Here is a 14992-nt window from a genome sequence, read left to right as displayed (position 1 = left end):
TTTTAAAATGTTTATCTTTAAGTAAAAGGTATAACATTTTTTATGTACATAAAAAAATTATATTTGAAATTATAACGATATCTAAAAAAGATGTCACAGTATTAAAAAACAAAATGTTCTATTCCCAGAATATTTTAGGTCTTAAGATTCCTTTTTAAATCCAACCGCTATTCCTCCAAGCTATTCCTTTAACCGTTGCACTACTGTTAACTTTTAACATACCTCTGTATATTAACATAAATCCACATTAAAACTCGTGTTTTGTTATTTTAAAAGTGTATTTATGTTTACAAATGGAACCTTGCTACTCCGCCAGCTCGCCACCAGGCACCAACTGCAAAGAATAAATATATATTACAAAAAACCGAAGATAACTAGGCAGACCATCTACCATTGTAATGTTGTTTCCATTAAGAAGAATCTGATCCAGTTTGGTAATGCGGCGCCCATCTGGAGTATTTTCATACTCCGTAACATCGTCTAACAACATATTTACAAAGTCATCGAATCCTAGAAGAGTGCCTACCATCTCCTTGTCGTTCTTCATGATAATATGGATCCTGGAGCCAATGCATTTGTCCACCAATTCTGAAATGTCCGCGACACAGCCGGCAAGAGTTAGTAAGTGTTGGTTCGTAAAATTTAACTGTTTAGTTTTACATACCCAATGGCATCAATGTAGAGATGTTAGAGGGCGGAGGAACGGCAGTCATATTAATATGAGATTTGTTTAGTTTTATTTATTACAATTATTATAATTGCGCTAAAAAGTTTTCGCAGCAAGGTAAACAATGCGGAATAATGTGGTAAAACTGGTCACATTAAAAGTAATCGCCGCGCTAGTGCTGACAAATCTTAACTTTAAAATTGCCAAAGACAATAGAAATAATAATAATATTCCAAAATGCCTTGAATTTTTCGTATCTTATATCAAAACTTAATTTATTTAAGATGACAAAAAATATGAATTTATATCCATGTATCAGCAAAATATAAAACAGTTTATTATAGCTACGATCAAAAATGGCAGCCAATATGCTATCACAGATTTATTCGATAACAAAAGATTTTAGGCATTTCCGGCAACGGTCGTACCAATTTTGTCGTCTTTCATAATTTCAAGATCAGGAGTTATATATCTTAAATTTTGAGCACACGGTTGTCCCCACCGTATGTTGGCCATCTTGGACAAGGGGCAGGGTTGTGCCACTGCCCACTGCTTACATAATGTCCATGTCACTGGGCCGCGAGATCCGGAAATTGGTCAACAGCAGGCGGCACTTCCTGCTTTTTCGTCGATCGTTGAACCAAGGTCAGTTGATTTGAATGTGGCATAAATATCTTGTAGATATTTATCATGTGATCCTATCCTTTGTAGATCTGACCACTGCGCTGAGACCCTTTTACTTCGCTGTGCATCCGGACTTCTTTGCCCAACATCCTGAGCAGAGGAACACCAACGAGAACTCCCTAAAATTACTTAGCGAGCACCTGGAGGCCTTGTATGAACGCAGGCAACGAAGTGACACACAGGTGCTCAAGTTTTATGTGCGGACCAGTTCGGATGCCGACAAGCGGGACTCTTTCAAGCTCATCCAGATTAGAACGGACTGGCAGAGCACACGGGATCCGAAGACATTTATTCAGGGCCTCTTGGAGTCCTGCAACCTTTCCACGGAGTATGTGAAAAACATCAAGACACAGCCCGTGCTGCCAAAGGGTTCAGGCTTAGATATTAAGCCAAGTCAGGACTATCATTACGATGTAGAGTTTGCCGAATTTGAATCTCAGTTAAAGAATGTTAGTAGTACAAATTTTCCACCTAAAAACTTTCTAAATTCTAATTTATTTAACCCAGGAGCGTGCAAGCAAACGTCCGGTTCTGACCACCTGGCTGGAGGAGAATGCCAGCATAGCCAAACAGCGCTCGAAAGAAACTGCAGACCTGCAGGCTGAGATAGACAAGCTGCAAAAAGTGCTGGTCAAGAAGTTGGGGCTAAAGGATGCCCGATATGAGTGCGGCTGGAACATAGAGCACTACCGTGGTTGTCTGAAGACCCTGGAGAGGTTGTCTAATACACATTTAGTGGAAATGGCCCCCCTCAAGGGTCGGATTGTGGTATTTGCTCCATTCACAGGCATCAGCCTAGAGGGCCATGTGATGTTATTTACCGGTGACGTGCTCAACACCTGGATTGATTTCATCAAGAACATTCCGCATCATGATGCCTATTTAAAGGTTGTGCCCGTTTATGAACGGACGCTTTCTCAAGTTCTACTAGAAATACAAATTGGGCGACGCAAGTTTATGCCCAAGCAACAGGCCAGAGGCTATGCAAGCTACCTCATGAAGGTGACAACTTCGCTTAACGATTACATAGGCAAACAAAAATTTCCGGCAGAATGGCCGAAAACGCTCAAGGAGTTCACCATTGTAGTAGAATCGGAGGCGGGTCCTCTGATGGTGAGCCCAACGGGTCAGTTCATTACACCAGCCACCTGCCCTGGCTCCATACTCGTTGACTTTATCAGCGTAAATATGGAACTGGCCAGGGAGCGAATGAAGAAATATGCGCAGGACAAGCATGTCGAGCAGGAGTTAATAGACTCGTGTATTAAGCAGCTACAGCTACAATCTCTGACCAAAGACGACGCCGTCACCCCAGACAAGATGATAACAGCCCTTAGAGACTTATCCCAGCTGCACGTTGTGGAACTGCAGGAAGGAAAGTTGCATATCACCCACTACTATTCGGTACTGACCGATGGGGTTGTGTGCATACCCTGGGATTTTCAGCAGAGGTAGTTCGATTTTCTCATGTGCCTTATTAGTCAAAATAAACATAGTAATAATTTATAATTGTGTCTGCACCATCCCCCTTACTTTCAGCTAAGCGGCATCGCTGCAATCTTCCAAGCTCCAGGTGCACTCCGCCTGGTGAGCTAAGAACTCCGATGCAGGGCGTGTGTATACATGATGCTCCTCACCATCCCAGTGATTGGGATTTCCACCGCATAGGACAGATTTCTCTGTGGTAGCATCGTACAAGGAGATTCCTCCATTTGCATAAACCACACGCCACCAGTTAATGTTGGGCCGGCTGTACACATTTTTGGTGATCACGTTAGTTGCATTGCTAACGGCAGCAGCAGCTGGTTCAATCAGGATATAGCGATTTCGCCAGAAGGCACTGTAGAATGCAAACTGCGGTCGGCTGTCATTGCTGTGACCACGTTGGATAAAATAGGCAGCCTTTTTGGGATCTCGAGTATTGCTGCAGATCAAATACGTCTGCGGACATTCATAAATGTACGAATTATCAGTGGTCACATTGCGGATGCAAACTTTTTTGGCCGTGTACAAGAGATGCTCATCTTTGGAAAGTTGTGCATAGATTTCAAATTGGTGAAGGAGGTCCACATCTCTGTCGAACCCAGGCTGCTGAATTAAATTCCTAAGGTTGCTTTGCAAAGCCTTCTGCACGTCGGGATCCCCACGCTTGAGCTCTTCCCTGCTTAGTAATTGCAGATTAGCTTGAGCCAACTGTGTTAAGCTAGCCGTAAAGTTGCCGAGCCTCTGCACAACTTTTAATGGTGTTTCCAGGGCCAAAACAGCATCGTACAGAACTTCCAGGATGTCTCTCAGATAATCTAATGTGCTGAGTGTTAGTCGATGAACGAGGGAGTTTATCAACGGAAAAGTGGCTTCTCGACTGGCTGTGTAAAACGGAGCCTCCAACAACTGGGCACTTCGATGGATGAAAGCCTGATAGATAACTTCTTTAAGTTGCACTGGAACATCCGTGTGTAGAGACAGCAGGTCATAAAATTCCAGAATCTTCGAGGGATTGTAGATCTGCTTGGTCTGCTGTAGCTCCTCCCAGAGAACTGTGTAAATAGTCTCCTTTAGCTCCACGGTTCTGGCTTGACTAGCTAATTGTAGGACAAGTTTGCCTCGCTCCCAATCTCCACCGACTTCGGAGCGAATAATGGACTCCAGATTTGAAGAAGGAGGAGATTTTGTTGTCACTGAAGCTGCTTCGTTTCGCCAGACATCAATGTGGTATAGTAAATCTTGAACAGGAGCGGATGTATTAAGAACTGCCAAGAGTCGGCTGCTATTAGTTTGAATATTTAAATCCAGAGCAGCAGCGATACCGAGTCCCAATACGAGGACAAACCAAGCGGAGAAAGATGCCATTCTGGCTGTACTGGTTGTATGCCCCCGAATATGCGCAGCTTTTATAGTTAAGTGGAGAATCGGTACTTATTTGTAGTTCAATCGGATATTTGCTAGGGGATTTGGTTGTTGACCCTTGTGCCAATAAATGCATACAACTTTTAATTGCATTTTGCACCTGCGGAAAAGCTGAATAAGACGACGATCATAAACGGTTGGTTATGTAAATATTGCATCATTTGTAAAATTTAAATAATGAGTTGCGTTCCGTTAAATCATACGAAAACATAAATGTTTTTGAAGGCCGTGTTTGGAAAACATTAATTCATTTAATTAATACTAAAATGCTAACGCACTCATTCTTGTTTAATTGCTTTTCTTCTTACATAACTTTAATTAATTGAAGTCCAAGTAAATATTTTATTTGTACTGCAAATTTTTTTCATATTATTTATTTAACAATTGATGTTTTTGTTTTATAATTGTGTAAAATATTCAGCTGAGGGTTCGAAGCTAAATTAATAATGTCTCTTCGGTTCACGAACAGGGTTCTCCGAAATTTTGCGTTATTTACGTGTATTTTACCTACGATTTACTTTCGATTCGCCATCAATGGAAATTTAAATGACTTAAGAAAACAATTCTCATATTTTTGAGTTTATTCATTGTTTTAAGATGGGCATAGAATTTCTTAATTCTAGTATCACAAAGGTCAATACCGACACTTAAAAACTAGTTGATGCTAAAAATGCAGGGCAGAGCTACTGATTTTGGCTGCTATAACAATTAGCTACCTAATAGTTCGATTAGAGTTGATCCTCTAAAGCTTTGTGGAGTTGCGTGATTTGATTGATCTGCGCAGGATGCTGGATCTCAGTTCACCACCTGTCGAGGCATTCAAGGATGCGCCTGTCTGGGTTCCCCGCACAAATGCCTGAGATCGCACCTCCTCCACGTCGGTGTTCCTTTTCTCATCGTCGTCGTCGTCCACCTGTTTGGCTAAACAGGGGAAGTCCCAAATGCTCTGACCCCGTCCAAACTCCTCTCCATCGCTCAGGGTTTGTGGTAGAACATGGTTTAGGGTTTCCGGAAGTAGCAGCGCCAACAAACCACCAATGATTCCCAAAATTCCCAGGATGATTAGTGGTAGAGCTTGGGAAATGTTGGCCAAATAAACCACAAATGGTGCAATGATGCTGGCCACGTAACCCATAATGTGGATAAACGCCACTGCCTGAGCCCTAACCACAGTGGGCAGCACCTCCGCAGCCCACTGGAGGCCAATATTATAGCTGATATTCACAAAGAATCGACCCATAATGGCTAGAGCAGCAGAATAAATGCCCACGGGGACCACAGTGGCCAATAAGCTGAACACTCCACTGAGCACCATGGAGCTGCAGGCCAGCCAACGTCGTCCAAAACGGTCCAAGATCACCGTGAGGAGGGTATCTGCCGGCAATTCCGTGAAACAGGCCAAGGTGAAGGTGAAGAAGATGTCAAGTCCCAGAGAACCCACATTTCTCACATGACCATCAAAGACCAGAGATATGGCCATCCAGATTACAATGAGGAGCAATGTGGTTCGACGCAATCTTGGTGATTTGAAAAGATCCAGCACGGAGTAATTTCCATTCTGGGCTTCCTGTTCCCTCATCCTCTTACAGCTGTCCGCAAAGATCTGATATGTCTGTGGGGGCACCTGACGACCATTTCCTTTCTCCAGTTTCTTAAGGATTCCAACAGCTTTGTCTACTTTTCCTTGAGAAACCAACCATCTTGCTGATTCTGGTACCACCAAGGGCGTAAATATGGCCAAGAGCAATGGAGCCGAGGTCACAATAGCCAGGAGTTTCCAATCTGCCAAGAAGTACGCAATCCAGGGTAGAAGGCAAGCGGCACCAGTGAAGAAAATGGCTATCGACATGTTGGCCACAAAGGTCCGGTATTTGGGACCAACGTACTCGAGAACTGTGGAGCAAAAAAAAAGTTAACAACCAACAATTAAAATAAGTTTTTTGTGTAGTTTCGATTTATGACCTTAACTTCACATTTATCTTAAATGGTTCAATTTTATGTTTGACAGCTATTAATCACCTAAGAAAAAGGTTTTATGTTTTTACTTTACTTTTTTTAGCTAAGGCACGTGGGTATTTTTTTCGTTACTTGTATAGTAAAAATGGTATGTTTTTGTCTTGCTAGCTCATACAAATTGAACATACAAAAACATTAAATGTTCGCTAAGTGAGATGAAAAAGCCTTTGTTAATCGAGTGATTCATTGAAAATCGTTTATCGATTAAAATATTTCCTTTCCAATCCGTAACTGTTTATTAATTTCACGATCATTAAACAAATCAAAAAGACTTCAAAGGCAAGTGCCTGTCATTAAAGTATTCTAACATCTTTTATGATAATATAGTATTATTAAATAAGGAAAAATCTTTTAAACTTACCCAAAATATACATCATAGTAAAGCAGTTGTCGAAGGCAAATCCCACAAAGAATCGCATGGCAGCGAACTGCCAGAAGTTGCTGACGAACGCAGTGCCCACGCCAGCCAAGAGTCCCATCATATTGGTGCCGATCAGGGCAGGAATTCGACCAAATCGATCCGCCACCCAACCAAAGAGCAGTCCACCGACGATGGCGCCCAGGAAGAATATAGACTGTGCATATGTAGGCAAGGCAGCGTCATCACACACCCAGTTCTGTTCAGTGGCCACCGTCGAGTAAGGAATCTCTGTGAAATTATATGACCAGCCGTGTCGGCACTTGACCCTCGGCCACTTGGGATCGGCCATCACCTTGCCCTGGGCCAATATCTCCGTGTAGTTGACGTCGTACATGTAACAATTGTTGTACTCCCCATTGGTCATGGGTATGGAAAGCGCTAGTCTGTGGAAAAGAGGCGGGGAAAAAGGGGGATTTATTTTTCGGTCGGTGCAATTAACTCATCCAGGGTCAGGCGTGTGGAATTGTCTCCAGTTCTCAGACGCTCTAAGCCATGGTCAACACTTCTGCACCGGGCACACAAAACAGCCAGCAGAAGTACATATATTATTACATGAATATGTATGCGAGACAACTTAATTATCATGATCTTGAGGGGCACTCGAAAATGCGGTTGCGACTTAAACGTTTTCGGATACACTTTAACGGTCTACGTCTGCTCCATTTGGCTTAGCTTAAACTGTTTGTATTTGGTGTATTAACAAGATTGATTGCTCTGCGTTTATGATGGGTGTGGTCGTGTTTAATATTTTTAAAAATCATTTAATACTTGAAGTATTTTATTTTTTATTTTAATAACTTGCAAACTTTAAATGATTTTTCACTGCAAATTATTATTTACACAGAAATACAAACACATTTAAATATAATTTATTTAAACCCCATTCTTAATTTTAAAATGTCAGCAGCTGCTTGTAATTTATCAATAACTTATCAAGCTGCAACAACGCTCATCACAAATCAATTATCATATTATACCGAGAGCAAACTTTGACATTAATTGATTTTATTTGCATAATCCGCTAGACACACAAAGATAGGAATTTGTTATTGGGTTAATACTAAGCGTGAATTAGATAGCTCAGCAAGAGGAGGTTTTACTCTGTCATAATGAATAATGCACTAAGAACCTGTTAATCATAGTAATAAAGGAATAAATATACTGTGAAAATGGTTTATGTAAGCTCTAACTTTCTTGAAAGAAGTTTTTAGATGTACAATATTTATTATACTGTTAGTTTCATCTATACCTTTAAAGAGTGTTTAAAGTTCGTTGGCCTAGACCATAGTCCATCGTTAAGTCGGCGGTCTCACATCATCGCCGCCACACAACATTAGTCTGGTTGATGATTGTTGTTGCTACCTGTATTTGCCGTAGTTGCTGCTGCTGCTACTGCTACCTGCTGCTGCGTTGTCGCAACGTTCACGCTGCGCTGCTGCTAATTAAACAATTTGGCCGGCCAACCTGGCTTATCTAACTGCCCCCTCCCTCAGTGCCTCATCAACCCGACCAAACCACCATCCCACCACCCACTCTGTGGGCCGGAGGAAAACGCTCTCCTTGCCACTGAACGTTGGGCAGCCCGGCAATTATACAGATGAACGTTTTTCGCAGTAAGGTTCTTTGCCTTATTAAGCCGCCGCTCTGACTGGAAAACCCAATCATGGGCCCAAGGTCGTCCCGACTGGCCGTTCTATGCCAACTTGGCTTTAATGACTTTGGTCAGAACACTCGTTTTCGTTACGTTTCATTCGTTTTCAATTCAAATAGCGCTGCATACTCTAAGACTTTGCAAATACTTTATATAATTTGACTAGTAGAATTGAGATTTTGGGAATGGGGGTTAAAGCAGGCCAAATCTTTTCGCTTGGCCAATTCTGGCTCTATCCAGTTTCGGGTTAGCACAAACGTAATCTAGATTGCAGGCTTAACCGGTATTAGCCTTAGCCTTTCGATTCCAAGGTGATTGGTACTATTGGTTGTTAGTTATAGTGATCGATCAATTGCCTTTTTTTGTGAAAGTTAAAACGGAACCGCATACTTTAGCTTGCCTTTTACGCACAATGATAATGCTTCCGGATGGGGATTGTTTGAATAGATTGTTCGTAAAAAATTATACAATTATTTGTTTAACATTTTTGATCTGGCTATTGTGGGTTATGTTGTTTAATTATTTTGAACTAATTGATCTCTTTAAAGTCCTTGAACTTTGTTATTTTGGGTTCTGAGTTTATTTTAACAAAATTCCAATTGTGATTAATTGCCTTTCTAATGGTGGTCTTAGGAATTTGACTTATGATGAATTATTAATATTCTTTAGATATATTATAAATTGTTTTCTATTTTAGTTTTTTTTAATATTTAATCTCTATAATTGTCTAACTAAATATTTTGGTAATCTGGCACATTTTTCGATGTTTTTCTTGATTGACCAAGTAACTAGATAGGTAAAATTAATATTTTACACTTCATGATAACCTGATAACATGTTAATTTTAAAGCAATCATATACCCTAACTGACTTTAATGGAGTCATTATTATTATTTAGCACCCCCAGCTGTAGGCAATCATAAAGTTCTGAAACGCGTTGCCTGGTAATAGATTCATGATCATTTCAATAGCCACAAAGTCTTCATTATATGTTAGCACTTGAGGCGACGTCTACGACTACTGCACTTTACATACTAGTATTGTATAGAGTGTTGGCCACCAATCGACAACGGGTATTATACACAACACATTTGAATATTTATGGCACATTACGTGAATTACCCAGCTAGGCCGCGCTCAGCTGCGGATGCCATAACCGAGCCATGGCGCCAAAATTGCCTTGTCTTCTGTGCTTTTCCTTGGCTTCTTAGTTTTTTCGAGTGAAAACCCTTGAGATTTTCTTTAAACCGAAATTGAACTCACCTGGCCTCCACATCCAAGCCATCCAACTCGGGAACATGACACCAATGCTGCTCGGGTATCAAGGTGAGGAATATTTGCGAGAAGTACACGAAGGCCACGAAGAATGAGAATGGGATCATGCAGATGAATAGTAACTTTTGATATCTTCCAAACTCTCCGATCAAGGGGAGTATGTCATCAAAGTCCATACTGGGTGGATCACTGCCATTACCACCAGTCACATCCTGACCTTTCTTTAAGCCACCTAAATCCAGCTGGAGTTCTTTATTGCCACCACTTTTCCGGCGATGCAGATTGTCCACTCCACCACCACCACCCTGTGGTGGTTCTTCGTGGTTAAATGCTTCATTTACGAAGTACGCTTGCTTGGCCTGGCCTTCCATATTTATTGACTTTATTGGCGATTTGGTATTCCGCGACCTTGCCTTATGTGTGTCACTCCAAGTGATTCAGAACTTGACCGAAACGGCGTAAAAATCCAATTTGAAATCCAAATACTTGATCGAATTCGATTGCGGCGCACGCGCGCGTTTCCGTTTCGAATCTGCAACTGACTGAGCACGCGCGCCAAATGCCGTTTTTATATGAGCCCGGCCAAGAAGCTCGGCTTTTGACGGTTTGGGGGGTTTGAGCCGATGCACTTGCCGTTGATTTTGTGCTGCTGCCAAGAACAAGAAACCGCCGGGCAGCGAAAGTTTAGCAGCTGAGCGGCCGAGCAGCTGTTTGTTTGGTTCACACAGCTGGCAAACCGGTTCGAATCGTATTCGTATTCGCATTCTGAATCGGTATTTTGAATCGGCTGGCGAGCCCCAAACGATCATCATATCGGCTTGCCAGATCTTATGGCGGCATATTGTTTTAAAACCTCTTGGTAACTTATTTTTAAGCCTGCCGAACACAATCCATGACTCGCAGAAGTTTGGAAGGTAGCCGGTGCACATCTTTTGGGGCCCAGGTGGGTCCTGATCTTTATTAATAGCCCCTCATCCAGGCCCAAAGTGGTAGAATGCTCGTGTGACTCAGGCCAAAAACACTCGGGGAGATTGAGGAAATTAGCTAAATGTATTTGTTATATTTATAAATACGTCACGGCCCATTCATAAATTGAGCTGGAAGGGGGATTAAACTCGACGAACGGATCAACAAGCCATCTAACAAAACGAGTTTGCGTGATCCGAGGATTGTGAGAAATGGCCGGTCTTAGCCTTCAAAGACTTGGCAGCAATTTATTTAAGCTTAAGAGTTCATTTATTCAATTGCTATTGTTATCACGTGCTTACTTATTATTTCCTATATATATTTCAATATTAATATGTTGTTAATTTGAATAATAAGTTTGTTAACTGTGCGAGAGTCATATCTTTAAATTGAGATTTCATTTTCCACTGCAAGTTTGTATTTTTAATTAACATTCATTTATTCAAACAGTTGCTGCTGTGCGGAATTTATTTATAGTTTATCTTACTTATTAACAGATTTATAACAGTTTTAAAGTGCAAAAAAGGAATAGCAAAACTTGACAAGATTTCCATTGCCAGAATGAATCTGGGAATAATTATCTAATTTTTCAGGTTTTCTTTATTTATTAACAGCTTTGTAATACCAATTTTATTATTTATTTTTTTGTTACTAATTAACATATATATAGTAATTTAAATGTATTTCACAAAATGAAGTGCTTTCTAACTCAAAAATCTAATAATTTCACAATAATTTGAAAACAACAATTATCAATGGAAATTTTTCAAAATAATTTCACAAAAATACGAAAATCAAATTCCAGAAGAAGTATTTTCATATTTTCAACTTTAGCTTGTCTTATTTATTAGCACCTTCGTCTTATTAGGCAGACTTTCCTCATTCCAAAATCGGCGATCATCGAAATCCTTTTAGGGACACACTTTTGAAAGATTTACACAGCGACTTAATTTTGAACTCATTTAAATTGAATTTTCTTTATATTTAATCGAGAATGCAATTAGGATATATATATTTTATTCAGAACTTAACTGTTAAATTAATATTTCGATGTGTTTATGTCTTATTATCTTATTTATTTACAAATGTTCGTGTTTTCAACTTAAGATACGCATGTTGCAAGGCGGGGGCGATGGCGGTGGCGCATGTATGCATTTATATTAATTATGAAGTCGCACCCATATCAAATCATTTTGCTTCTCATTACAACTGCTCACAAAAATATTGTTCTCTTGACCGCTGCCGCTTTGAACTGGTTTAATCTTGCTTAATAAATTAAATTTTTATTATACCCTTGCTAAGTGTAAGTAACATAAATAAGATTAGGAGTTAGTCGTGCACTTGAATTAAGATATTTTTATCAGGATGGTTTATGTGGATCATAAATGAAATTGGATCAATGTTATGGAGGGTTAATGGTAGTGTCTTGTAGTAGATAGAAAATATATTTTAGCTCTAATTTAAAAACAAGGCAGCTAGGTTCATTTGTTGATTTTAAATATCATAAGTAAAATAAATATTTATCCTAAGACGAAGAGTGTATCTAGAAGTTCGACCATCTATGCCAAGCTTCACACCCTGTTTGTTTTGAATTCATTTAGCTATATATTTTTTGTTACAGTTAAATAGTTTGCTACGCATTTAATGTTTTAATTAGCTCTGCTTTGGGGCCTGCTTCAAGGACTTTTGCCATTTGTTTCTGTTTTTCAACTTTGCTGAATGCATATATAGTATAGCCAACGATTGTTGGGGAGCTAATAGAACGACTATGGATTAGATCTATAACGAGATACTGTCATATGGGTAATTCGGTTTTATGTGTGCCTGCCTACCTGAGCACACGGCAGGTGTCATTTGAATTGTATAATTTTTAGAAAGCTGTGCTAATTAAATGGGTAAATCTGTCCTTCTATGGCTAAACGGTACGGGGGGCATTCTGTGACTCTTCTCTTGCCAACTTGAGGCTTTTTAGACTTCGTCTCGACCGGATTGCTGTGACGGCTTTTGTTTGGACTCACTCAACTTTAAGACGACCTTCAATTGAACAAACAAAAATTGTTGCATTAAATCCATTTCCGTTTTGATTCATGTTTCGCTTAGTTCCCCGCTTTTGTTTCAGCTTTGTTTTTTACTTATTTTATTTCAATTTGATTCCATAAGTATTAAGCTTTAATTAAGTTTGGAAGTCGTTTTGAAAATACCGAACCTTTTTATTGGATTGAGGGAAGTGCATCGGCTGCTATGACATCATAATGAGTCGGCAGGAAGCTCGCACGTACGGTCGAACTGTTTACTCATATCATAGGCACAGCGCAGTTTAGCCTGGGAGAATTATGACTGTGGATTCAATAAATCACTCAATTAAATCACAAACCCATTTGATAATCGATGTCGGCGGTTTTGCTATCGCCGCCAATACTAGTATTTAAGATAAGCCTTAGCAGAGATATTACGATTACATTATCTAAAGAGCTTTTCGCAGAGGTAACCTTCTAAGAAGTGAATTAGAAAAGAGAATGAGTAATAAAAGGTATAATTCGAAGACATAGTAAAATATATGTATATAGTTTTGTGTATTTTCGTACCAACGACCAACTACCAACCTATATTTAAGCATATTTTAATACTGCTCGTCATCAATGCTCTACCTACCAGAAAATGATTAAAGTGGCTCATGGTTTTTTGCCATTACTGGGACACTTCGATTCAGACTTAACCCTTATCGCCAAGAAAATCGGTAGCATAGCATAGAATTATCAATAATGCCCAATAGAAGATTATAAATTACCTCCACCCTGGGCAATCGACCACAGATAGTCTATGAATTATGATACCCGCGCCCCCATTGAAATCCGTATAAAAGTGCCCCGATTCTTGGCAAAAGCTTTAGTTGTGATCAACATGAAATTCGCGTGCACCACGGTTTTGCTTTTGGCCGCCATCCTTGGCGCCCAGGCTGTCGACTGGAGTTCGGTCAAGAACCTCAACATTGAGACCCCGATGCCCAAGGTCCATGGCGAGACTTTGCCAAGCGGAAGGATTACCGGAGGACAGTTGGCCCAGCCCAACCAGTTCCCATACCAGGTGGGACTACTCTTGTACGTCCAGGGAGGAGCTGCCTGGTGCGGAGGCACCATCATCAGCGACCGCTGGATCATCACTGCCGCCCATTGCACGGATAGCTTGACCACCGGAGTGGATGTCTACCTGGGCGCCCACGACCGCACCAACGCCAAGGAGGAGGGACAACAGATCGTCTTCGTGGAGACTAAGAATGTGATCGTTCACGAGAACTGGATCGCCGAGACCATCACCAACGATATTTCCCTGATCAAGTTGCCCGTGCCCATCGAGTTCAACAGTGTGTATTTCCGTTTTGGTGATAGGAAAAAGTTCTTAAGTACTTTCCATATTTCACAGAGTACATTCAGCCCGCCAATCTGCCCGCGAAATCCGACAGCTACAGCACCTACGGCGGCGAGTCGGCCATTGCCTCCGGATGGGGCAAGATCAGCGACTGTAAGTGACCCTTATACCTAGTAAATATTTTGTGCTTAAGTGTTTTAAGAGTAAAATAGTGAAAGTTGAGATTTCGTAATGAAAATATCACACTTGAAACAAATAATCCAATTCGTGAGAAGTGCTTCTATAACTTCGTTATTTCAACGCAATTCCTTAATTCAATTAATTTACAAATGTGAAAACCCATGGCGAATCAATATTTAACCTTTGTCCAAGTGTACCTAATCTTTTAAATCTTTTGGAAAAGGGAACTTCTAAGTTCTTATCAAAGAAATCGATTTGTAGGAAATCTAATCTTATTTTTTGTTTAAATTTAACGTATTCTAAAAGAACTCCAAACTATTTCTGACTTTGATTAAGCCTATTTTAACTTTATAAAATATTCCTTTAGACTTTATACTCCTCGAAATTTATTTATAACTTTTCTCATGAAATATTTCTGTTTTTCCAACAGCTGCTACTGGAGCCACCGACATTCTGCAGTATGCTGAGGTTCCCATCATGAACAACAGCGGCTGCTCTCCCTGGTACTTCGGCCTGGTTGCCGGCACCAACATCTGCATCAAGACTACCGGCGGCATCTCCACCTGCAACGGCGATTCTGGCGGCCCTCTGGTCCTGAACGACGGCAGCAACACCCTGATCGGAGCCACCTCCTTCGGAATCGCCCTTGGTTGCGAGGTAGGATGGCCTGGTGTGTTCACACGCATCACCTCTTACCTCGACTGGATTGAGGCCAAGACCGGTGTGGTCAACTACGGCAACTAATTGTTGATTTCCTGCTTAAAATAAATGTTTATTTTTGGATGACAAAAAATAGAACTCATATTCGAAATTTGGGTGTGACATCCTCAAAGATGTCGTTATCGGAAGCGGGGATCCT

At 40.6% G+C, this 14992-nt stretch overlaps 5 protein-coding genes across 6 annotated transcripts; 2 read left to right on the top strand and 3 right to left on the bottom strand.

Annotated features, from left to right (window-relative positions):
* Positions 1-259: 259 nt before the first annotated feature.
* On the bottom strand, positions 260-807 carry LOC108107671 (U6 snRNA-associated Sm-like protein LSm5). Its single transcript, XM_017215259.1, has 3 exons — positions 665-807; positions 392-588; positions 260-334 (listed from the first exon to the last, which is right to left on the bottom strand). The coding sequence occupies exons 1-3, from the start codon at positions 711-713 to the stop codon at positions 305-307; spliced, it is 276 nt and encodes a 91-aa protein (XP_017070748.1). The 5' UTR covers positions 714-807; the 3' UTR covers positions 260-304.
* A 271-nt stretch (positions 808-1078) lies between these two features.
* On the top strand, positions 1079-2860 carry LOC108108076 (T-cell activation inhibitor, mitochondrial). Its single transcript, XM_017215958.1, has 3 exons — positions 1079-1312; positions 1379-1800; positions 1859-2860. Exons 1-3 carry the CDS (start codon positions 1228-1230, stop codon positions 2804-2806), a joined length of 1455 nt encoding a protein of 484 aa, XP_017071447.1. The 5' UTR covers positions 1079-1227; the 3' UTR covers positions 2807-2860.
* LOC108108077 lies at positions 2807-4362 on the bottom strand. The gene has a single exon (XM_017215959.1). It carries the CDS (start codon positions 4199-4201, stop codon positions 2891-2893), a length of 1311 nt encoding a protein of 436 aa, XP_017071448.1. The 5' UTR covers positions 4202-4362; the 3' UTR covers positions 2807-2890.
* A 465-nt stretch (positions 4363-4827) lies between these two features.
* LOC108108075 (organic cation transporter protein) lies at positions 4828-10144 on the bottom strand. 2 transcript variants are annotated; one of them, XM_017215956.2, is made up of 3 exons: positions 9610-10144; positions 6636-7078; positions 4828-6151 (listed from the first exon to the last, which is right to left on the bottom strand). In XM_017215956.2, the coding sequence occupies exons 1-3, from the start codon at positions 9990-9992 to the stop codon at positions 5001-5003; spliced, it is 1977 nt and encodes a 658-aa protein (XP_017071445.1). In that variant the 5' UTR covers positions 9993-10144; the 3' UTR covers positions 4828-5000. The 2 variants fall into 2 exon arrangements, with proteins under 2 accessions (XP_017071445.1, XP_017071446.1); XM_017215957.2 differs by lacking the exons at positions 6636-7078; positions 9610-10144 and adding an exon at positions 6221-6339.
* Positions 10145-13465: 3321 nt separating this feature from the next.
* Positions 13466-14926, top strand: LOC108107571 (brachyurin-like). Its single transcript, XM_017215131.2, has 3 exons — positions 13466-13948; positions 14008-14106; positions 14564-14926. Exons 1-3 carry the CDS (start codon positions 13489-13491, stop codon positions 14875-14877), a joined length of 873 nt encoding a protein of 290 aa, XP_017070620.1. The 5' UTR covers positions 13466-13488; the 3' UTR covers positions 14878-14926.
* Positions 14927-14992: the final 66 nt, after the last annotated feature.

The sequence above is a fragment of the Drosophila eugracilis genome, unplaced genomic scaffold (genome assembly GCF_018153835.1).
Source record: "Drosophila eugracilis isolate 14026-0451.02 unplaced genomic scaffold, ASM1815383v1 contig_2088, whole genome shotgun sequence".
NCBI lineage: Eukaryota > Metazoa > Arthropoda > Insecta > Diptera > Drosophilidae > Drosophila > Drosophila eugracilis.
The sequence above is the reverse complement of the archived record's forward strand: the minus strand, read 5'-3'. Positions and strand labels throughout refer to the sequence as shown.